This window comes from Peromyscus maniculatus, chromosome 18, assembly GCF_049852395.1.
Source record: "Peromyscus maniculatus bairdii isolate BWxNUB_F1_BW_parent chromosome 18, HU_Pman_BW_mat_3.1, whole genome shotgun sequence".
NCBI lineage: Eukaryota > Metazoa > Chordata > Mammalia > Rodentia > Cricetidae > Peromyscus > Peromyscus maniculatus.
Window position 1 is genome coordinate 35575316 of NC_134869.1, and position 24615 is coordinate 35599930.

At 41.0% G+C, this 24615-nt stretch overlaps 1 protein-coding gene and 1 long non-coding RNA gene across 20 annotated transcripts in view; one reads left to right on the forward strand and one right to left on the reverse strand.

The window, feature by feature from the left end:
- Osbpl8 (oxysterol binding protein like 8) overlaps positions 1 to 24615 on the forward strand; it is a 140023-nt gene that overhangs the window by 89215 nt on the left and 26193 nt on the right. For 14 of the 16 annotated variants that reach the window (XM_076553888.1, XM_042263424.2, XM_042263427.2 and 11 more), the window contains 9 exons: positions 2204 to 2274; positions 9248 to 9325; positions 11644 to 11745; positions 14016 to 14219; positions 15930 to 16014; positions 17502 to 17673; positions 19178 to 19415; positions 20094 to 20278; positions 24269 to 24350. In XM_076553888.1, the coding sequence (XP_076410003.1) occupies positions 2204 to 2274; positions 9248 to 9325; positions 11644 to 11745; positions 14016 to 14219; positions 15930 to 16014; positions 17502 to 17673; positions 19178 to 19415; positions 20094 to 20278; positions 24269 to 24350 (1217 nt within the window). Of the gene's footprint in view, positions 1 to 2203; positions 2275 to 9247; positions 9326 to 11643; positions 11746 to 12836; positions 12970 to 14015; positions 14220 to 15929; positions 16015 to 17501; positions 17674 to 19177; positions 19416 to 20093; positions 20279 to 24268; positions 24351 to 24615 lie in introns of those variants that run through there. The other 2 variants (XM_042263437.2, XM_076553893.1) reach the window with 2 other exon arrangements.
- LOC121823743 (uncharacterized) lies at positions 3746 to 12804 on the reverse strand. Of its 4 annotated transcripts, XR_013045547.1 has the most exons (6): positions 12395 to 12804; positions 7393 to 11906; positions 6623 to 6803; positions 6070 to 6166; positions 4603 to 5661; positions 3746 to 3883 (listed from the first exon to the last, which is right to left on the reverse strand). It is a non-coding gene; the product is annotated as an uncharacterized LOC121823743 (long non-coding RNA). The 4 variants fall into 4 exon arrangements; XR_013045548.1 differs by having other exon boundaries at positions 4603 to 6803; positions 12395 to 12476; positions 12637 to 12804; XR_013045545.1 differs by having other exon boundaries at positions 4603 to 6803.

The following is a 24615-nucleotide window of genomic DNA, read 5'->3' on the forward strand; positions in this document are numbered from 1 at the left end:
CAGATTCCTCAGTCATTGGACGGGGTTTCTAGCACAACAATTAGGGTGTTTGGTCATCCCATCACCAGAGTAGGTCAGTTTGGGCTGTCTCTTGACCAGTGTACTGTATATTTAAGTTCCAAATTCCTGTAAGTTTTCATCTGAAAATCCATGTTGCATTCATGAAAATTTCCCCTTCCGTATATTAGAGCTGAGTAATCTTTACTTTTTCTAGAGAAATATTTTCTCATACAGATTTAATTTAGTTAAAATATCTGAATCAAATAATTTTTAATTATAAATCCCAAGCAGAATAAATTATATTATCATTGATGTGTTAAAAATTATTTTGAAGTGCTTCAGGCATTGGTTCTGTTGTTGATACATCTTGGTGATGTATAGGCAGAGCCAGTATAGGGAATAGCTAATATTACCTGCCCTTAGAAGTAAGAGGAACTTCATTAAGTTTTGTATCATCTACACCTGCCTCACACATTTCAGTATTGTCTTCGCTAATGGGACTCTTGCAGTAATAACTGAAATGCTCTTTGGATAAGGCTATATTTGAATACGGGATACAGACATGTTTGTCCCACTGTGTTCATGCATTTAAAATTTTTATTATTTTTAGATTTATTTATTTTTATGTCTGCCTTTTGCCTTTATGTATATATGTGTACTTGGTGTGTGCCTTATTTCCCCAGAGATCAGAAGAGGGAGTTGGATTTCCTAGAACTCAAATTACAGATGGTTGGGAGCCACCATGTGGCTTTCTGCAAGAACATGTGCTTCTAACCACAGTCTCTCCAGCCCTGTTCATGAATTTCAGATTCCTGCTTTTAGACTATTTAGAAATGATAAGGGTCAACATTAACACAATATAAACTACATGCAAATTTCTGTGCCAACTGTTTATATACATGCTCATCTAATTCTTATATTAAACACATTATTAGATATTTATTTCACTTTTTGAGATGATGTCTCACTGTATTACCCTATCTAGTCTCAAGCTTCCAGATTCAGCTATTCTTCCTGCCTCAGCCTCCCGAATAGCTGGTACTGCAGGCACACACCCCCACACCAGGACTGGATGGTTGGTTGAGTTCCCTCACCTCTTCCTTCCCCTCCTTTCTCCCTTTCTTTTGTTATTCTTTCTTTCCCTCCCTCCTCCCCGTGTCCTCTCCTGTGCTTTCTCCCTCTCTGATTTCTCCTCTACTGAGGAGTTATTTTCCCACCTGTCTTTTTCACCTTCTGGAATGTCATCCCAGCTTGACAGTAAGAGAGAGAAGTTAGATCAGCTCACTAGCGTTCTGGGGATGTATCTTGAATAGTAGAGAGCATTTCTAGCATGTACATGGCGTTGATTTGGATCCCCATTACTGTGGACACTGGGTGAAGTGGTACTAGCCTGTGTAAACCCAAGGGGAATCAGAAGTTCAGGCCTTTCTTGGCTCCATAGCAAGTTCAAAGCCAGCCTTAGCTAAACGAGGGCCTGTCTCAGAAGAAAGACACAGGGAGGAAAACTAAGAAATGAGCTTTCTAGGATAAAAGCCCTGAGAGCATGGTTTCCTGCAAAGTGGTCCAGTAGCACAAACCAGTCTTCAGCTTGACACTGGGGGACTCGGGGAGCTCTTGATTGCTTCTCTCTGCATTAATTTTTTTTAAAAAAACAACTTATTTTTATTCTTTGAGAATTTCACAGTGCACACAGCATAGTTCTATTATATGACCATATTCACCCTCCAGACCCCCCAACTCTTCCCAGATACACACTCTCCTTCCTCTCTCCACTTCCCAACTTTGTTCTTTTCATTTTTTAATGTGTACATGTGGTTGATTGACTTGATGAGTACCATGTGTTTGTGGGTGCAGAGGCCAGAAGGGAGTGAGAGATCCCTTGGAGCTGGACTTAGAAGCAGTTGTGAGTTGCCTGATGTTGGTGCTAGGAACTGAACTTAGGACCTTTGGAAGACTTGCAAGTGCTCATAACCCTGAGCCTCTCTCCAGGCTCCCACCCCCTTTCAAACCCCTCCGAATCTAGCTTGGCTCCACTTAACTTTAAAGAAGTGTGGTGAGATGATGATAAGCCACGGTAGTCCGAGCTCTGTAAGCACAGGTGAATGTCATGTGTATCTAAAGTGAATGGCTCATGTTTGCTCTTACGTTTAATGATGGTACATTCAAAAGTTGTAATAATTGAATATTGACATTTCCCCCAAAGGTTTCGAAAGAGGAAAAGAAGATATTTCTCAAAATAAAGATGACTCTTCACTGTCCATGTCCAAGAGCAAGGTAGGCAAACTGTTGTCCTAGTAGTGGCAGGACATCCCCACATTTAAAAGGAGGGTGCTGGACTGGAGTCCTGTGAGTGCTGAGAGGAATTGGTGTGTCGGTGTGTTGAAGCCGTGTAGTATATGTGGGAAGTATGAAGGTCTACACTCGGACTGACTGAGGTGCTGTTGAGTACTTGGAAAGTACTGTTTGGTCACGGTTGCTCCCCTAGAGTGACACTGGTTTTGGTGTGTGGGCTACCGCAGAACTTCTCAAACCGGAATCTCAGAGTGCCATTAAGAGATGTCTCAGGCTTCACAAGTTTAACAAAACACCCTTGAGTCTTTTAAATGTATTTATATGACAGTCAAAATACATACATTTACCAGGTAATGAGCAAAGATCTTTGTAGTGCTATCCTATAATTAAAATAGGGCATGGCTATTCTAAATCAGTGTTTTTAAAAACACCACTATAATGATGTGGTGGCCTTCTATAGGTTGATAAAGTTGAGTGAGTTTTCAAACTTTGTCAAGGGATTTGACTTGTGATTTGTTTTCTGGTAAGATGTAATAGCAGCAGCAAGAGCTTTGGTAGAGATTTTGGAACCGACTTCAGTGGTTGGAAGACTCTCCTCCTTAGCCCGGTGAACTGACTCTGCTGTTGCAGCTGTAGCCTTTGCTCATCCCGCCCTATGTGTTCTTCTCCTGGGCTTAGGAATAGTTGAGAGGATTACGTAGTGTGTTTTGATGCATACTTTGTACATACTATTCGTAGTTAACATTTTATTATTGGGTACATGTGTGCATGTACATGTGTACATATGTGCAGACACATGTACATATGTGCATACGGAGGCCAGAGGAAAAACCATGACTGTTTTTCCCTAGGCACCATCTATCTTGTTTTTAATATACAGGGTCTTTCGTTGGCCTGGAATTCATTCACCAAGTAGGTGAGACTATCTACAGGGAGCCCCAGAGAATCGGCCCCCCCCACTTTTTAGCATTAGAATTACAAGCACACATGGCCATACCTATCCTGCCCTGCCACTGTTTTCTGTGGGTTCTGGGGGTCTAAGTCAGGACCTCATGCTTTCCAAGCATGTGTTTTGCCAAATGAGCCATCTCCCAGCTCCAATGCACTGAAGTTATTATGTAACATTTCTTTTCTTACTCACAGCAAGGTTCATAGCTGAGTCCCAGATAACAGGCATATTAACAAGATAAAAATATGCATATTTATTTAACATTCGACTGCCATGTAATGTTGGAGCCTTCAGAAATGAAGACAACCCTCCCCCGCAAAACAAATAGGCTTGAAACCTGTCTATTTTTATGTTTTGGTTTGATGGAGAGTACAGGTGTGATTGAGCAAAAAGGATAACAAAGGTCTGAACGAACTAGTTGCACGCTCCTCGTCTAGAATGCAGTGCTCTAGGTTTGGTTTCCAGCTAGCTCCATTAAGAATAAACAAACAAACAAACAAAGAGAATGTTCTAGTTTGCTTTTAATTGCTGTGATAAAATACTGCCCAAGCCAGCTCTCCGGAGGAGAGGATTTATTTGGCCTACACGTCCATGTCACAGTCCGTCACTGAGGGAGGTCAGGGCAGGATCTCAGTCAGGAACCTGGAGGCGAGAAATGAAGAAGAAACTGAAAAATGCTGCTTACTGGCTTGCTTAGTCTGCTTTCTTATGTGCCCCTGGACCACCAGCCCAGGGCTAGCACCGCCCACAGTGGGCTGGGCCCTCCTCCATCAGAAATGCCTACAAGCAATCTGATGGCGGTAATTCTCCAGCTGAGAGCCCTTCTTTCCCAGCCACTCTAGTTTGTGTCCAGAAGAGAGGGTAATGAAGGGCAGCCCTCAGGCTCATTTGCTGAGCTTCTTCTTGGTGTCTCAGTGTCAATGGATCCTCCAGCAAGTATAGGAGAGCATTTGCTGTAGGGAAAAGTTGAATTTCTTTTATGGCCTGTTCCCAGGAAGAAAGAGAAGATACAGCCAGAGAAGGGCCTTCTTCTCTGTACTTGTCCTGTAGTTTCCTTCATCTTAAAATAAGCTGAAGGCTAAGATGCTAGGTTTAGAGCACTGTGTGCTGGGCTCTGCTGGACCAGGCTTTCTCTGTGTTGCCCTGGCTGTCCTGGAACTCGTGCTGTAGACCAGGCCGGCCTCGAACTCACAGAGCTCTTCCTGCCTCGGCCTCCCAAGTGCTGGAATTAAAGGCGTGTACCACCACCGCCTGGCTTATAACTTGTAATTTTTAAAAATCAAAGAAAAATGTACCCTAAGCACTGTAGCTAGAAATACAGTAGAATTATTTTTTAAAGTTTGTTTTTACATACTTCGTACCAGAATCGTTGAATATCCGGTGTAGGAATATTCCTTCTCAGAAGCTCTATAGCATGAACACCAAGACCGATGTGCCACAGCCTTCTAGTTCCCATCTGTGTAGTTGCAGAGATAGGGCACGACTGGGGAACCCAACTTTGCAGCCGCTGATGGCCACTAATGACTAAGACAGACAACAGGTGCCTTGTTACACCTGTGCTTTGTATGGAAGAGTATTTAGAGTGTTGGTCTCTAAAATGAAGCAGGAAGTCCAAGTCTCCATATACTAGGCACATCTCAGATGCTCAGTAACTACGTATGGCTAGTGGCTGCCGTGCCAGGCGACTCCACTGTAGTGAACTGACGAGCAGTCTGGGCTCTCTGTGACCCTGTCCTGGAGAAGCAAGCAGAACCTAGAGTGAACAGCTCTTAACATGGGAACCTTTGGGTTTGGTAACATTATACTCATTCTGCTGTTTTTCAGGAGATCTATAGGAACTAGTTTGTTCCTAAATATGTTAATGTATACCTACTCGTTTTTATTCTTCTTCAAGTTATTCAGGGGAACACATTTAAAATTTAAACATTATTTTATTTTTATGTGTGTAGGTGTTTTGCCTGAATATATATCTGCACTGTGTGTGGTGCCCAGAGAAGCCATAGGAGGCATTGGATCCCCTGGAACTGGAGTTACAGACAGCTGTGAGCCACCGTGTGGGTGCTGGGAATTGAACTCTGGTTCTCTTGAAGACCAGCCAGTGCTCTTAAAGGCCAAGATGTCTCTCCATTCCCCAAACAGCATTTTTAAATATCTTGTGTCTGTGACAGGAATGGCCATCATGAGTAATTTATGTAGTAAGATAAATGGAACCTTGTTGCTAGGATATGAGGTTTTTGTAACATAGATCCCTTAACTTGATCCTCCAACATCTATGGACCTGCCTATAAGTTCAAAGTTACTACTATTTGTTTGAAAAAGATATGCTTACCTGAATGTTTAAAATTCCTTTCCAACCCAAAGTAGCTTTGTAATCACAGTAACTTACTATTATTCCTTAAAAATGTAGTGTTTTGTAGTTTCTAAAGGAAATGACAAGACATATTCTACGTTAATGCCTTACTCTGAAAGGTGGATTTTGACTCTAATTAGAAACCTGAATCAGAGCGTGTATACCAAGTATTATGTTAAACATTTTATATGTGTTACCTTATTTAATCCCCAAAGCAGCCTTGTGAGTTAGCAGTAAATAAGGATATTTTACTAATGAGGACATTAAGACCCGAGAGATGAATAACTTCTTAAAGTCACGTAGCCTGTAAGGCCATAATAGTTAAGTGTGTGTGTGTGGGGGGGGGGCAGGCTAGTATTTTAAAAGCCATTTAACAGATTCAAGAAAATCTGTGGGCAGCACTCTGAGAGATGTTCCCTGCGCGCACGCACACACACACACACACACACACACACACACACACACACACACACCCCACCTCAGGCAGGTGGGAGAACTGTCTCTGTCACCCACCAGCTGCAGCACTCTGGAGAGCAGGCCCTGTACTTCACTTGGGCAGCACAGTAGAGCTGACCCTGTAGGTGGAAGTATGAGTGAGCCAACCTGAAGTTATGAGCATGAGAGAGCTGTCCCCATTATCCATCTGTTTTGAGGCGGTGTAGGGGAGGGGGAAATGCTCAACCCCGCATCCCCCCACGCCTACCCATTGACACCTGAGGCAGGTGGGAGAGCTGACCCTGAGGTCGTAAGAGTGAGAGCTGTCCCTGCCCCTCATCAGCTGCAGCGCTCAGGAAAGTGGCCCCTATACCTCTCCTGGACGGCACAGAGGGGCTGGCCCTGAAGGTGTAGGCGTGGGGGAACTGAAAGCAGGAGAGCTGGCCCCGCCCCTTGCTCATCGCTGCAAGGGACCCGCTAGCCAGGGCAGGGTTGGAACTCCCTCTGGTGGTGAAGACAGGAGAGCTGGCAGGCTGGCCACCCCTGCCCCCAGGCCCAGAACCAGCGCCGTGTGTTGGCGCTCTCCCAGTGCTCACCCCATCTGTCATCTGCTGGAGCACGGGGGTGGGGCCAGTCCTCTGGACCCAGGGCTGCAGGATCTCTATGACACAGGGCAGCAAAAGATGTCTGGGTAGAGTCCCAGTGAGGGCCCAGCGTCATCAGTGGTGTAGCAGAGACCAGGGACCTGGAACCAGAGCAATCCTTTGTGATGAAGACCTGCATGTATAAATGTACAGATAAAGGGCTTTACTGCGTGACTCACTCTGCCGCACCGCAGCTTCCAGGATGAGATTTTCCCTTTCTCCATTTTTTCCTTTTCAATTTTATTTTGTTTTATTCTGGCCGGGAGGGAGATGGGTGGGATAGGGAGGCATGATGTGAAAGACACAAAGAATAAATAAACACTTAAATAAAAAGAAATTCTACGTATTAAAAACCTTTGGTCATTATTAAGCTGGTAACCACTCATGTTTTTGAAGGAAGAGAAGCCTTCTATACTGAATGTCTTCAACAAAGAAATAAAGATGGTTCATGTTTTTTGGTTTGTTAAAGGTATGTTGGTTCAGACCTAGGCCTGGTGGGACATGCCTGGAATTCCAGCTACTTAGGAGACTGCTGAGGCAGGAGGATTGTAAGTTCAAGGCCAGCTCGAGCAGTTTAGTAAAACCCTTTCTCAAAATTTCAAAAAGGAAGAGGGGAGTTGTAGGTGTAGTGCCTCCAGCAGAGCAGCTGTTAGCAGCCTGCAAGAGGCCATAGGTTCAACCCCAGCACCGCCGAAGGTTAAGAAAGAGAATGTTTGACTCACTGTTTTCCACAGCTAGACTGTACAGCACGTCAGTCGGCTGAAGGTGTCTGTGTCCTGATGGCCTGTGTCACACGACATGCTTCTAGCCCGCTTATTCATATGACAGTGCACTCTTGTAATAACCAAACCAGATCTTGTCACTTGGAGTTGTTGGGGGACACATTTTCTCTTGTTTATAAAGATAAGTTTTCCGTTTGATTCTGGTTGCTATAGAATATGAGGAGCTTTTAAAAGCAATAAACTAATATAGTGAGATGACTCAATTACTAATTCTGAGGCTAAGAATTAGATAGCTAGACCAAGATACAAAGGCCTGCTTATCGATTTGGTGTCTGTATGATTTGGGGAAAGATACTTAGTCTGTAGGTACAGTCCCCTTATTAGTAAAGGGGGTGCTAACTAGGGTACTATCTGAGGCTTGCTTTCGGCTGAAGTGGAGTGGTGCGCACGCAGTACTTTGTGAGTAGTTAGCAGCCATCAACTTCATCGACATTCAGGCCAACAGTCCGAGTGTTCTTCATTAGATAGTGCATCTAACGTGCACTCTTCCTAGATGGTTTTGGTATCACAGTGCATGTCATCACCATGAGAGCTAACACTAGGGTATTTCAAGCTGAGTTAGGTCAGCAGTGTGCACGTTTGACCCGGCTGATGTCTGTCTTCTGCACTGAGAAGTATCTGCAGTTACTACCGTCATCATAACCTCATTCATTCCCCATTATGAGAAATACTTCATACCAACCACAGACAAGAGACATAAGCTTTCATGGCATTTTCATTCGGTTGGTTTATCAAGAAACGTTTGACTCATTCCTTTTCTTCAGCTGGCACACTGCTGTCGCCAGTGAATAACATGGCGCTGTCACCATGGGAGGAAGGAGTTTGTATTTAAGCGTTTTTATTTTTGATTAGAGCTAGTGATGCCATGTAGGTCTAGTCGTTTAACATTTGAAAGCCACCATTTGGATGGAGTCCCATGTAATCCTTGATCCAAGGAGTGTTACTAAGATTGCTGGTCTGTTTCCCTGTGTCTGACAATGGTGACAGTGAAAAATTAGAGGACTTTGAAGACGTAGACTGATACTGCTGTTCGAAGATTTATAGAAATGCCTTTCAAATGTACGCTCTTGCACCCTAGTGAAGGATTATGGGGCACTGGCTCAGGAGGTCTGGGCTTTGGTTGCTGTTGTGTTAATGTGTGACTAATCAACCTCTCTGAGCCTCTCTTTTTGATCATGTAAAAGGAATATAAAAACATGTGCTGTTCAATTTTTAAGGTTTTATGAAGATTAAATAACTATTAACTATTAACCTACAGCTTTTTTTCATTAATCATAATTTCAGTCCACTGGGAAGGTGGGAGGAGATAGGTCCTCCTGGGGGTATTGATGTTGAAACACTGGACAAGTAAAGTGGCTTAGTCTTAGTTTTTGAAGACGGAGGAGATGAGGTAGTGGGTAGTGTGTGTGTCAACTGGATGAAACTCACGTGGTTTCCTTTTTTGTTTAGATTTTTCAACGGTCATTCTAACACTGCTTTGGCAATTTTTATACTAAGAATAACTGAACAATTGTATATTTTCTTAAAAATGTTCTGAGAAATACAATGTAAATTTAGAAATATTGACTTCACATTGCAGATTAATTTTTGAGCATGTGTGTATGTGTGTGTATGCATGCATGTTTGTATGTGTATGATAACACAAATACCAAGTAGGGAAAGCCTTGTATTGAAAATCTTTATTTGCTTAATTCATAGCAGCAAATGGGAAGTGTGTAAGCAACATTAAGTTTATGTGGTATGTAAGATAAATTTAAGTTTTAATTATCTTTTCTTTATTTCATTTTCATCTCAGTCTGAATCTAAACTTTATAATGGCTCAGAAAAGGACAGTTCAACTTCGAGTAAGCTCACTAAGAAAGAGTCTCTTAAGGTTAGTTTCTGTAGTTACTTTTTTAAGCTTTTTTTTAAAGATTATAATTACAATATTTCTCTCTTTCCTTTCCTCCCTTCAACCGCCCCCCCCATGTGCCCTTCCCTGCTCTCCTAAATTCATGGCCTCTTCTTTTGTTAATTGTTCTTGCGCATATCTGTATCTATATTCCTTAATGTAATCCACTCTGTCCATATATATATAATGTGACTCATAGGTATGTGTTCAAGCTGACCATTTGGCACTGGGTAGCCAGTTGGGGTGCTCTTCCCTGGGGAAGGCCACCTGTCCTGCTCCCAGCTTTCCTCAGTTGTCTGTAGTTGTTCCTGTGGGGTTGAGGCCTGTGGGCTTTTTCTTGTCCCCTTTACATTTGGACAGTCATGTTCTTGGGACTCCCTGATCCTGTCACATAGTGCTTTATATGTGCCTTTGAAATAGGCTAAGAAGAAGTATCTCTGTGCATGCTCCTAAAGGGGAAGGAAGAACTCCAGGGGATGGAAAGGCAAGCACACATGCACAGCGTTCATGTCTTTATGGCCGTGTGAGGTCAGCAGGTGATAGTTTTTGACGACTGTCCCAGAGCACGCCGTTTCAGGCCACAGCTAGCCAAAGCACAGGCTCTTCACAGCTTTAACAGTAGAGTGAGCACCTAATTGTGTGTGAAACACCCAGTGGATGATTCTGGCATCCATTTAAATTAGTTTGCTAATTACCAGGCCCATAGGAATATGTATTTTGTTTGACTTGAACCATGTTTTAAATTTTGAGGCAATAAAAGTCCAGATTTCTAACTTATCTTAAGAGATGTAGAGTGTTGGGGCTACCTTCCTGAATGGCCATAGAACCTGGAGCCTACAGGACACTGCTCTCTACTGGTAATGGTCCCTACTGATCCATCTCATCTGTCTGTGTTCTATGGATGGTCCTGTGTGCATCTGTATTGGTAGTCTCATAGTAAATCTATTCATTTAGACATGGATATTTTAAAGGACCACAGGGGGACAGAGAGATTGATCAGTGGTTGATAGCACTGGCTGTTCTTCCAGAGGACCCGGGTTCATTACCTAGTACCCACATGATGGCTAGCAATGCTCTGTAAATCTGATGGCCTTATCTGGGGCCTTTATGGGCACTTGTATACACATGATACACGGATATACATGTGGGATGGAAAAACATCCATACACAAAAGTAAATAAAATCTAAAAAAAAAAAAAAAGGGCCACAAGTCTAAGGCATTAGAGATACATAATAGTTAAACTTTATTATGTGTATGTAATCTCAAATTTAACTTTGATAGGTTTTTAATCTTACCATTTAAGAAAAATTATAGACACTAGTAGGTTATTACTCTTTCCCCATTCAAATAACAAGACAGTAATAAAGCTATTAGTTCACTTCTGCTTTCTTGGGTTATTTCATAGAAGTAATTTACCTATGAAAGTAAAATGGTTAATATTTTGAACAAATTGATCTCTTAATTGTTTTTCTTAATTATTCCAGTCTTAGATTTTAGTAAAACAAAAGGGCACATCTTCCAGTTGGGAGCAGTTGCAGCATAATAAACAAAAGCTAAGAAGAAGCTAAGATTTCTACCAGTAAGAGATGGAGTAGGAAAGCCTAGCCTGGCGATGTCGATCCCGGCCTTGGAAGCCAGTCTGCATTTGTTTGGATCCTGCTTCACACCTTGATAGCTCTGTGATTCTGGGCCTCAGTGTTTCTCTGCCTCAGTGTTCTTGAATGCAGTGAGACTAATAATAAATCTACTTGAAAAGCTGTGGTTGTTAAATGAAGTGATGTTATAGATATGAATTTAGAATAATAACAGTTCACCAATGCACTCCATGTTAACACTCTCAATATTTTATATATGCTGGAAATCCTGTAGCACAGTTAAAAGAATATGATGGACATAGACATTCTTCAAACAAACAAACAGAAACCCAGAGCTGGCAGTGGTGGCATACACCTTTAATTCCAGCACTTGGGAGGCAGAGGCAGGCGGATCTCTGAGTTCTAGGACAGCCTGGTCTACACAGAGAAACCTTGTCTCAAAAAACAAAAACAAAACAAAACAAAAAATCAAGTGGGAGATTTTTGTGTGTTTTAAAACCCAGAAGCTGTGTATTTCTTCAGATTGTATCTGAAAGGGTAAAAGTGATTTAAAATTGTGTGGAGGACTTAAAATGATGTATCATGGAAGCCGGATTCCCACCTGTCTTGTCAAAAGCTCCTGTCCATTTGTTTTTCTTAAATCCCGGAGTTCTAAGAAGCGGTTTCTTCTCCTGAGTGTTCTGTTTCTATTTCTGATAACTTAGGTACAAAAGAAGAATTACCGTGAGGAGAAGAAGAGAGCCACGAAGGAGTTGCTCAGCACCATCACAGACCCCTCTGTCATTGTCATGGCCGACTGGCTGAAGGTCAGGGCTTGGGTTTGAACTCTCGCCGAGTGCTTACTCACCGGGATGAGAAAGTTGAAGACAAAATAAGATAGATTCTCAGTGGGAGGGAAAGTGTTTTTGTGTTCTGTATGCCAGTCTTCACAAAGGAACTCTAGGAGCATCACATATGGACAGCAAATCTGTTAAAAAGACATTTTGATTAGTGTGGTACTATGTTGTCTGATATAACGCATTATAAAACTGTGTTATTCCACTTACCCTTAGGTATTATTGCAGATTGGAATTTGTATTATTAGGACAAAATGAGGACAAGTTGGTAGAGAAGTTGCCCCGGGAAGCACTGTCCAGTACACACTGCTGTTGTATTTTGTTTTTCTCACCCCAATCTCTGTCCTCTTTCCCAATCTTACCTGAGGGATAGCTGCAGGAATCTTGACCTTTGAAAGTGAATGTGTAAGACTTTCTCCCAGGAAGCTCTGGTGTCTGACACTTACCACAGCCCGAAAGGCTTTCTTTTTCCTTGAGTTGGCAAAACTGCTACCAAATGATTCCTAGAAACATTTTAGAAGTTCTTCTGCTACAGTGTGAGTGCTAATCATGATTGCACACAGTTCAAATACAACAAGGGTTTTCTTCAGTTTTGTGCTGAAAATAAATCCCGACTTACCATATCTCTTCTTTATTAGCTCTGGATCCTGCTTGTCTTCTTTTCCAGAGCCAAACTCATCCTCTCCAAGTCCCCAGGCATTCTTAGGGTGGAAGGGTCATGCCCCGTTATTTGAAACATAGTATTGTTATGTGTAGACGAATTTCTAAATAGTCTCATTAAATAAAAAACATGGAGTGATACATAGGGGTGAAAGCCTTAGAGAGATCAGAGGACTAGGACAAACCAGGAGCTAACCTCACCTCACCAACTCCACAGCTTCTAAAGAGAGTGACTTCCTGTCTACCCAGACTTAGATGCCTTGCTGTTCTGCCATCTGATTTGCTCTCTGTCTAGCTACATCACTTCCTCTTCCTGGCCAGTTCTGTCATTTCCTGTCTGTACAGGCCTCCAGAACTCTATGGTTGGTACTGGGATTAAAGGCATGTGTCACAATGCTTGGCTCTGTTCCCTAGTGTGGCCTTGAACTCACAGAGATCCAGACAGATCCCTGCCTGCCAGTTGATAGGATTAAGGGCGTGTGTTAACATTGCATGATTTCTGTGTTGTGGCTGGCTTTTTCCTCTGATCTTCAGGTAAGCTTTATTTATTAAAGCACAAATAAAATATCACCACATTTTAGCATAAATAAAGTATCACCACATCTATGTAGTAGCCCCCACTGGCCTTGAACACATGGCAGTCCTCTGGCCTCAGCACCTCCATGCTGGGATTATACAGGTGTACACTATCACACCTAACTTTGTGGCTGGCCTTTTAAACCTTCCCTTCATTTCTGATGGTTGACCCTCTTTTCTGTTGTCATGTCCAAGATCAAGAGTGTTATGTCAGAGTAACTATCTTTCCTTTGATTCTCTCTGCTTACCATCTCTTTTATATAGAGAGATATACACATGCATGCACGCATGCATACCCACACACACACCCCTTTTCTTAAATATTTTTCTTTTTTTATTCCTGGCTCCAGAGTCCCCCTAATTTCTTGTATCTTGGGATTACTGTGGTTCTGCCCATTTTGCTTCTTGAAGCATTTCATAAAAATAAGTTGTGTGCTTACATTTAAAGGCTTCTTCTTCCTAGACTTTATATAGCACACCTTAGGTACCAGCTAGAGCAGTTCCCTAAGGAGGGCAGTGTGAGGACTAGGTGACTCTCTGGTCGTGTAGAGGTTCCTTCTTCTTTCTGTTGTTTCCCAAAGATTTAAGGGAAGGTCTTGATGTGCCAAAAGTGTTCAGAAAGGAAAAATAGAAAAGGCAAAATAATCATTTATCCCCATATATCGTTTGTAACAACTGCTACAAAAAGAATAATTTCAGTACTATAGAAGTTTGTTTTAATGACCCCTTAGGTGATGAAGGAGATTCAGATTCTACTTACTGTATAATTTTGAAACTTTGGCATGCCCTTCTATGACAATTTGAACTTCTTAGAATCAGGGGCCATGTTGACTCCACGTTCATCTTCACCGCATGCCATGAAGTAGCCTTTTAACTAAAGACCTGTTCATTGTCAATTTATGTGCAATATAACGTTAGATTAAAACATTATTCAGCTTATTATTCTGCCATCTAAAGAAAGAGAAACAGATATCAATCTTCAAAATAAATTTGTTTTTCTGTAGATTCGTGGTACCCTAAAGAGCTGGACCAAGTTGTGGTGTGTGTTGAAACCTGGGGTGCTTCTGATCTATAAAACACAAAAAAATGGTCAGTGGGTTGGCACAGTCCTTCTGAATGCCTGTGAGATCATTGAACGTCCATCAAAAAAGGATGGCTTTTGCTTCAAGCTTTTTCATCCTTTGGAGCAGTCTATTTGGGCAGTGAAGGTATGTGAGCACTTGGTGAGGTAAAGGTAAAAGTGACAGAGGTAAGGTAAGTCAACCAAATGCCTCGTGTCCTTGGACAGGACGCATAAAATTGTTTCTGTCTTCCATAGCTTTATTTATCCTTCTGTCTCTAGCTGTACTCAGTTGGGTATCAAAGAGCCTTTCGCTTGCTTTTAAGACCTAAAACAATTTTCCTGAGAACATTTCCCCAACATATTACATCTTTTGTCATTGAAGATTAAATTTATATTTTTCCTTAATTGTGGATCCTATCTACTTCTTGTTTGTAACTTTGTGTAATGTTGGCTGACTCTTCATTCTTCCTCAGAATGGCTGCCTAAAACAGAAGCTGACACATTTTTGTGGCCTTCCCTGTAGTGATGGGGATGTGTGATGGGATGCTTGGGAGCAGAAGCTGTCCTATTTGCTCTTAGAAGATGCGGCTGTCTTTAAAGACAGGGAACTAATTTTTATGATTGAAAGTATCAGTTTGGTCCCTGAGTGCTATAACACCAGCAATAAGCAGGAAACAGAAATGTTTTCTCTGATCAATCATCCAGAAATTCTACAAACCATGAACAATGTCGTTTACATTAACCAGATGACCAAATCTTAAGTTTTTGCAGAGAGATCATTGCTTTTGTCTCTAGGGTAATGAATTAGTTCACCTTGAATAAAGAACAACTAACTGTATACCAGGCAATATTGATGTCCCTAGGAAAGGATTTGGCCTTTTGTCACAGTAGTCTAGATTCATTGAAGAATAAAGTTAGGATTACAGAATTATTTCTGTTTTGGAATTCAATTTTTTTTTTTTTTACTAGTGAGTTATAATTAAATGTCCAACTACCTAATTTAGACTTATAGAAGTAAAGTATTTATCACCTAGGGATACCTATAGGATGACAATTCTTGTTAACATTAAAATTGTATTAGTATGGTAAATTTTAGGTTTTCTTACTATATGAACAACATATGTGGACTGACTACAAAGTGAAGAACTTAACCCATAGATGATGTATTTTGCAGGGAGTCTGTTATTTCATCCTCTTACTTAGAAGGATATAGATTTTTCCTGATACAGAGAAAATTGAATCCTAAAGTCTAGTAGAGACAAGATTAAAATTTAAGTAGTCTGACTCTAGGTTCTAGTGTGTGTTTGTTTTCATTAAAATTTTTTTTTTTTTAAAAAATAACCACAGTAAATGAAGCAATTCTCTTTTCTTCCTTGGTTCAGAAAAAGTAAAAGTTTTTGAGATTAGTCTTTAAAACAGATAGTAATTGAATATAAAGTGTATATTTTCTCATAGATCCAGTCAAAATTCATTTTGCTTTATCTAGTGAATTATATTTCCAGTGACTTTTTTCATACTTCTATAAATACAGTCTTTCTCAGATTGTAAAATAGATACTCTTTGTAATTGTGTCAGTGTGTTAAATATTAGGTTTTTAGTATATGAGCACTATTTACAGGTAATAGTTAAGTGATAAATGTTATCATTTGTTCAGCTTTCTATTAAGGAGGCATATTTGTAGGGAAAGAGTAGTTGAATACTAAGATTGGCATTCTTAAGACAGATGTAATTAAAGTTGGTTTGCTTTTAGATTATAATTGTGCCTGCTATAACCCACATCTGATACAATTAATAATGCTAACTTATTGTTGCTCTTTCACAATACTTACCCTGTACCATCTGTTTTCTTATTAAGGGTCCAAAGGGCGAAGCTGTTGGATCCATAACTCAACCCTTACCTAGCAGTTACTTGATTATCCGAGCGACTTCAGAGTCAGATGGTAAATACTTTTTGATGGACTGGCTGGCTCTAATTTTCAGGGATTATTTTTCGTATTACTTTATATTAACCTTGGAGGAAATCACATTTTTGTAGAACACTTGAAGCAAAATACTGTAACCATAAACTATGTAGAATGCTAAATACATTCCTCGCTTTGCATACGAAGAATTCTGATAGGAAAGACACATGTCACTGGACACTGTCTGCAGCTCAGCTTCTCTCTCATTCTCCACTGACACAGCAATTCTTTTGGGACTTAATAGTATTTTTTGTAGTAATTCTTTAAACATTATCATTTGAAGTGAGATATTCAACCTGTAAGCTGTCATACATTAACAATTGTGGAACACATAATACTGATTTGATTTGATTTTATATAAGACAGCAAAATACAAATAACTTTATCAACAACCCTCATTCATAGCCAGATACATAATTCATTTGGCAAATAATAGAGCAAAACACAACACTCACACAAACACATACACACACAGACACACATATACATATGCAACATAAAATAAGTAATAATGGATTTTTCTTTACCGTCACACTTTGTAGTTTAGATTAGTTTGATGTAGGGAATCTTACAACCTTCCAGTACTGACTCTTATTATGCAAGAGAATTACTGTTTATATTAAAATATTGACATGAGATTTCAATATGAAAATGTTTTATATGGTTTAATTTTCTGCCAGATCTTGAAACATGTATGGATTTTAACAGTGCTTAAATATATTAATATATTTCATAATTCCACTGATACAATTTTAAATTATAAAGGAAAGCTATTAATATTGACAGTCATGGCAGTTAATGATAGCATTGTATAGGTATTTTCTCGGCTTAGATTTTTTGTGTTAAGCAAAACAACCAAGGCTCAGAAAGACTGGTGTTGCATGTTTTCTCTGTCTCTATGTGAGATGTAAACAAAGCAGCAGAGACAGAGAGCAGAAGCAAATGTTAGGAAGGAAAGGGAGTGGAGGAGCTGTTAGGAGGGGTGAGGAGAATGTGGTCTCCATCCGTTAGAGCACACGTGAAAAGACCACAGCACAGCCCGTGATGGACTAATGCATGCTAGCATCTTTTCCTAGACGGACATAAAGTGGATGCTAAGCCTGGGGATAGGGCTCTTGTCAACAACGAAACATTGTTTCAGTTTGTTTATAGTAGAAACATACTCTCTTCAGTGTGTTCTATGTCCCTTGTTTGATACTTTAAAATTGCATGTTAATATTCTAAAGTTTTAGATTGGATATGTTTGCATAATGCGTTCTGTCTCCTATTTATTGTAATTTTAAAATGCTTATTGTTTAAAAGCATTTATTAAAAAAGATGCATTAAAATCCTGACAAGCTTTTATATTTAAATTAACTTTTCTAGTGCTTGTTTCTCAAAGAAACAATATGTTTCAAGGTCAGAGGGTTAAATTAAATGAAGGCTGGTTTCATTCATTGTCTTGCTGTAAACCCATGTTGTTGTAGGAAGGTGCTGGATGGATGCCTTGGAGTTGGCTTTGAAATGTTCTAGTCTTCTTAAACGCACAATGATCAGGGAAGGAAAGGAGCATGACCTGAGCATCTCATCAGATAACTCCCACGTGACTCTGTACGGTTTGCTGCGTGCTAACAATCTCCACAGTGGCGACAACTTCCAGTAAGTGGCTGCTGCTGCTAATTGATAGTGCTTTTGGAGACCGTCCATTCATAAACCAGTGCTTTCGGAGACCGTCCATTCATAAACCAGTGCTTTCGGAGACCGTCCATTCATAAATCAGTGCTTTCAGAGACTGTCCCTTCATAAATCAGCTGTCACTTCTACTACCCTAGTAATGTGTAGAGTGTTGAGAGTTGCTTGTCTTACTGTTAGAAGGCTTATTTTATTATATGATTACTATAGGCCTTTAAAGTTAATTTATTTGCTATAAATCAGGCATAGAGATTGATTTTCTTTATTCTAGCCAGTTTGCATTATTCTTTTTTTCCAGGCACAAGTGAACTGAGTGTCTACTTTGTCTTTGTGCATAGTGTACCTTGCATTAAGAATGGTTTCTCCTTGTGTCTCCTTCTGTCATATCCCATTTCAAGATCAGGTTGACTACTGTATCCCTTGTGAAGCTCTCAGTCTCAATGAGATACCTCTCCTCCTCTTCCATTGTTCTTCTCTTAGCATGGTTTGTAATGGAACTGGATTTGCCTGCCTTATATGAAGCATTTTTATGTGTGTGAGTGTTTTGCCTGCATTTATGTCTGGGCATCTCATTCCTGCTGTGCCTTCAGAGGCCAGAAGAGGGTGTCTGGTCCCCGGGGACAGGAGTTCACGTGGGTGTTGGGAATTGAACCTGGGTCCTCTAAGAGGAGCCATTCTCTTACCCACCGCACTGTCTCTCCAGGCCCTGTGGACACATTTTGAGTGGCAGCTGTATCTGGTTTGTGGTTTTTGTCTCCTGAAGCATTATTGTAGCGAATACTAACATAATATCTCTGGCAAAACTGGGATGCAGTGCACAGATAATTTTCAGGTGCTGGCATCTTTTTATTGCTTGTATAACAACATTCCCTCTTTTCATCATTTGAAGCTTTACTTTGGGGTTGTTGGCTTATTTCCTTAAGCAGAAATTGTCATTCCCGTTGTTACCTGTCATTTTTCTGCTCACAATTAAGCCTATCAGATAAATGTGAAATAGATCTCAAAGCATGTTTTCCTTCTTATTCTAAGAGGTTATTTTGGGGTAACTTTGGAGCTCTTTATAGTGGAAAGTCATAGTTCACTAAGCTGAGAACATGATGGTCTTGACTTAGTGTTTTTCTTCAAACCAGATGTGGTGGTGATCCTGCTTCTGGTGACAGCATTTGTTAAAACAGTAGGTGGGTGGACCGAGCTTAGTCTACATTCTGTTGTGAGAACATTTCAGTCCCGAGAGTTAGAGAGGCAAGCGCTCAGCTTGTCCTCTTCTGTTGCAGGCTTCTTTTAATTTCTTTGTGCCTTTTCTCACTCATCTGTGAAAGAACAACAATATTGCCAGATAGGATAATCCCAAAGATGACGTTAGCTAAACCAAGTAAATCACTTAGAACTGTGCACCGCACATCGTAATGCCACATGCGATTCTAGTTTATGGATTTGTAGTCTTCACCTCCTCTGTTCTTATTCCACTAAGGTTGAATGATAGTGAAATTGAAAGACAGCACTTTAAGGACCAAGATCTGTATTCTGATAAATCTGACAAAGAAAATGATCAAGAGCATGATGAATCTGACAATGAGGTGCTGGGGAAAAGTGAAGAAAGTGATACAGACACATCAGAAAGGCAAGATGATTCCTACATTGAGCCTGAGCCCATTGAGCCTTTGAAGGAGACCACCTACATGGAGCAGAGCCATGAGGAACTCGGGGAGGTGAGCACCGTCTAGTGGCAGAGTCTCGGCTTACTAACTCCAGAAAGCTCCACATGGAATTGTAGATGTTATTTGTCGGGCTTATTGTTTTCCCCAAAGAATATTTATATGCCACATGTTTCTTCAAAGTGGTATTGGGAAATTTATATTTATAAGCAACCAAAAACATACCCGAATGCCAGTGTAGTCTGCTAAACTTCAAGTTACATTTTCAAGTGTGTTTTTGGAATAGGATATTACTTGATATCATTGCCAGGTATAAAGTAAATTGGAAGTAGCATTAATTTAAAAGTTGCCAGTTATTACCAATGCAAGTAAAACAATAAACAACAAAACTAGGTATGGTGGCCCATGCCTGTAATCCCAGCACTTGGGAAGATGAAGCAGGAAGTTTACAAGTTTTAAGACAGCATGGGATACCTTATCCCAATAGAAAAGTAAATTTTTTTGAACAAAACAATAATAGAATTTGGTTCTTTTGCATATGCTGTTATTTTGGTACTTCTTGGAGCTCTCCTGGTACTTTCACAGCCTAGACTTTATTACCTAAATGATTGTATGCACATTTTCATAATGCTTGGGATAGTCCTGGAGAGTCCTGTTTTTATCTTTCAGTGTCTTGTCTATGTGTCTGTCTAAGATAAAATGTTTCAGGGTGCTGTGTTATATTTGTTAAAGGCAGGTGAGGCGTCTCAAACGGAAACTGTGTCTGAAGAGAACAAAAGCCTTATCTGGACTCTGCTCAAACAAGTCCGTCCTGGCATGGACCTGTCCAGGGTGGTTCTTCCTACATTTATTTTGGAGCCCCGTTCTTTCCTGGATAAACTTTCAGATTACTACTATCATGCAGATTTCCTGTCTGAGTAAGTAGAGTCTTCTAGAAATAGAAGATCCCTGAATAGTTTTAGAATGTCTCAATAATGTAACAAAAAGCTATGGTGGCATGCACTTGTAATCTCAGCAGTAGGGAGGTGGGAAAAGGTGGCTTCCTGGGGCTCAGCAAGGCCAGTGAGAGACTCTGCCTCAACAACCAAGGGAGGAATGATACCTGAGGTCATCCTCTGGGGAATGGCAATTTTCTGCTCACCATTCCATAGTTCACTTGTTGCCCCACCTGTGGAGTCTTGTAGCACTGTTTTCTGTGCTACTAAGTTTTGGCCCAGTGATTTGGACTTAAGAATCTGCACCAATATCTGTTGTCCATATCTGTTTTCAATTGTAGTTGTTAATTATATTAGTAAACATTGAAAACATCATAAGCTGAATCAAGAGATGATTGATATGTTACAGGAAAACTTTGCAAATTATATAGTAGACAAAAGTATTAATTCTCCTAAGATTTTAAAGAGCTCTTAATGCCAGCATGGTCGTGCACATTTGTGATCCTAGCACTCAAGAGGCCGAGGCAAGAGAATTGCTATGAGCTTGAGTCAGGGCTCTATGGCAAGACTGATTCATCCCCCTCCATGTAATCGAAAGAGCTAGCTAGCAAGCTCTCTCTTAGAAACAGAGTGAAGATACCCAATAACCTGTAGAAAAAGAAGTGGGAAAAATGAAATAGAAACAGTTCTTAAATTGGAACCCCATGCAAAATAAGAAGCAGCAGATAAAGGTTGGAGCACATAGTTTGGTTCATCTACCCATTGATGGAGAGCTTTCCCACTTGTTCTGCTCGATTCTGTAGTTCTTTCCTTCATCTGTCTTAGAAAGTCATCCTCAGTATGGAAAGCAGGTACTTAGAGCTCCTACGGTGAATTTCTGCCATTTTCACCAGTGGGAAGGTTTACCTTAAAGAAAGTAATAAATAAATGAATTAATCAGAAGGGTGGGCACAGCTCTCTGGCAGCACACGTGGCTCCAGAGTATTCTGAGGCAGTGAGCACTGTGGAGCAGTTTGATGCAACCTGTGAGCTATAGCAGCTGTGGCAGTGCCGTGGCTGGTCTCTCGTCCTTTGTGGCTGCTTATGTGCACCGCTCTTACAGCTGTATCTCCACATCCTCCAACTGACATCAAGATTGCTGCAGCAGGACCAAAGTACTCAAACATTCAGAATAGTTCATGTGCCAGCCATAGTTCCCTGGCTAAAAAAAATATTTGGTACATCTGCATATAAAAGGAAGAAATTCATAAAATGATAAAAAAAGCTACCAAGGTACAAAAGAAATATAATTTGCTACATTGTTTTTAAAAGTGGGACTGTTTGTTTATATTTGCTCATTTATGCTTGAAGAAAACTTTGAAAAAATAATTGTTTATTTTTATTTTTTATTATTTTTAAAATTATGTATGTTTGTGTGCTCATGCAGGCACATTAGTGTAGGTACCTGTGGAGGTCAGAAGGTGGCACTGGGTCCTCTAGAGCTGTAGTTACAGGTGGTTGTGAACCTTTTGACTTTGGTGTTGGGAACCAAATTGAGGTCCTTTGCAAGAATACTCTGCATTTTAACCACGGAGCTCTCTCCTCAAAGTGTTTTAAAAACAAGCCTGAGACCGGGCAGTGGTAGCACATGCCTTTAATCACAGTACTTGGGAGGTAGAGGCAGGCGGATCTCTGTGAGTTTGAGGCCAGCCTGGGCTACAGAGTGAGATCCAGGAAAAGCACCAAAACTATACAGAGAAATCCTGTCTCGAACCAAAAAAAACCAGAACAAAACAAAAAAACCAAGCCTGTATTAGTTAATTTTCTGCTGCTATGACAAAATACCAAGGCAGGTTACTGAGAGAAGGGTTTATAATAGAGTCTCTCGTGACATGGGAGTGGGGCTGGCATGCCATCCGGGAGCAGGCATTGGGGAAGGAGTAGGAAACAGCACATCTCAGGTACAGGCACAAACAGAGAGCAGGTTAGAAGTAGGACAAGGCCATATGCTCTTCAGAGTCTGTGTCCTGTAGCTGGAGAGTTCTCTCTGGGTCCCACCAAGCCCCCAGCAGTCCAACAGCCCACTTACAAAATAAACACACAGACGTTTATATTATTTAAACTGTTTGGCCTAATGGCTCAGGCTTCTTGCGAACTGTTCTTATATCTTAAATTAACCTATTTCTATAAAACTATACCTTGCCACGTGGCTCATGGCTTACTGGCGTCTTCATGTGCTGCTTGTCATGGTGGCGACTGTCAATATCTCTCTGCCTCAGCCTTCCACTTCCCAAAATTCTTCTCTGTCCTTGTCCCGCCTATACTTCCTGCCTGGCTACTGGCCAATCAGTGTTTTATTTATACAGAGCGATATCCATAGCAGTGTCCAGGGACATCCTACAGCAAAGCCACACCTCCTAAGCTTTCCCAAGCAGTCCCCACAAGAAGGGACCAAGTGTTCAATGAAGCCTGAGTCTGGGGGGACAGTTCTCCTTTAAACCACCACAGAACTGTTTGTGCAAGACTGAAGGAGGTACACTGTAAGAAATCAATCATCAGTTGATGCAGTATGCACGTCAGTCATAAAAGGTTTTAAATAAGACTTCAGTTTGTTATTAAAGAAAAACTCAACCTTTCTGGTTGGCAGTAAACCTAGGACTAGCCTCTGTCACCTTGCACCTTATCTTCAAAAATCAAGATTCCGGTCTGATTGGCTTGTGGAAGAGAATGCCTTTTTGTAAATAAGGATCTAATACATAGCTGCATCACAAACATGAAAACAACTTGCCAATAAAGTCACTTTGAAGGTTCACAGTCACTGCTTTGTAGCGGTTGCAGTAGTAGTCACATGGTCAGGGAGAGAGGGAAGCTGAGTCATGGCTCCTCCAGGTTTCTTCAGTAGAGACCAGCTGTTACACTGGTAGTTTGTTCGGCTGGTACTACAACATATACTGGAGGGCTGGCAAAACCCTGTTGATGGAGATTGTGACACATTCAGGAAGGGCGAAGAGCGGTGACTGGGAAAATACTGTGGACTGAAGTGATCGTAACTCTTCTTCCACACTTGTAATACGAAAGAAACCTGAGCCTTGCAGCGGGCACACAAACCCACATACCCCTTGATCTGAAAGGCTCCGTCAGCCTTCTGTTTTCTCTTCTGGGTACTGTTCATTTCTACCACCACTGTTCAGGTTAGGTGCAACCAGGTAAACAGTGACTGATGCTCCTTCACTCGCAAGTGAGACTGGGGACCTCTAATCAAGCTGTTGACTGGGCTTCAAGGCACCACGCAATGCACGAATCTCAAAAGTCTATGTTTAATTTTGTAGAAGAAAGAGGGTTGTTTGTGTTTTAGCTTTCAGTTCTTATGGGAATCCATAATCTTGGGGAGGTATGGCAGCAGGTAGCCTGAGCAGGAAGCTGAGAGAGTACATCTCCAGCCAACTCGAAAAGCAGAGAATGTTTCCTTTTTAATTGAAGTTATTCACAGAGCTCCTTGTTAATCCTGGGTTCTACAGAACCCCATTTTGGACGCTTTGGTTTGGAACTTCCAAAAACATTTTCAGCAGTGTCCAGGTAGTACATGAAAGAATCAGAAAATTGGGATAAGGCAACCAGATTAAAAGAGAAAAATGATTCTTTAAAGGTTTATTAGTTTTTAAAAAATTGTGTGTCTCTTTGTTGGGGGCCTGGGTATATGCACCTGAATGCAGTAACTCACAGAGGCCAGAGGAGGGATTGGAGTTGGACTTGCAGTCAGTTGTGCGCCATTGGACATGGGTGCTGGAAAACCTCTGGTCCCCTAGCAAAGGAGTAAGCAGCTTTAACCTGTGAGCCATCTCTCCGGCAACAAGGAAAAGTATTCCAGAAGTAAATTTATGTGACTGTTTTACTGTTTATTTAAATACGAATTAGGTTTCCAACTATAAGTCACAGTAAGTGTGAGAGAGAATTTGTGATTGCATTAAATGATTATATTTACCATTTTTTAAGGGCTGCTCTTGAAGAAAATCCGTATTTCCGTTTGAAGAAAGTCGTGAAATGGTATTTGTCAGGATTCTATAAAAAGCCAAAGGTAAAGTTTATCTTTTGCTTCTTTTTCCTCCTTTTTACTTACGTTTGTATGTTTGTGGGGGTATTTGGGTGCCGTGCGTGGGGCACACGTGGAGGAGGGCAGTTCTGTCTTAGATTATGTGAGTCTGGAACCCAGCAAGTCATCAGTTGGACTTGGAGACACGTGCCTGCACCCGCTGTGGCACTCACTGCCCCGGGCACTCAGAAAACCCCCCGGAACTCTCCAGAGTGTCTGAGCAGTTCGTGTTCGTGATCATTTGTTTCCT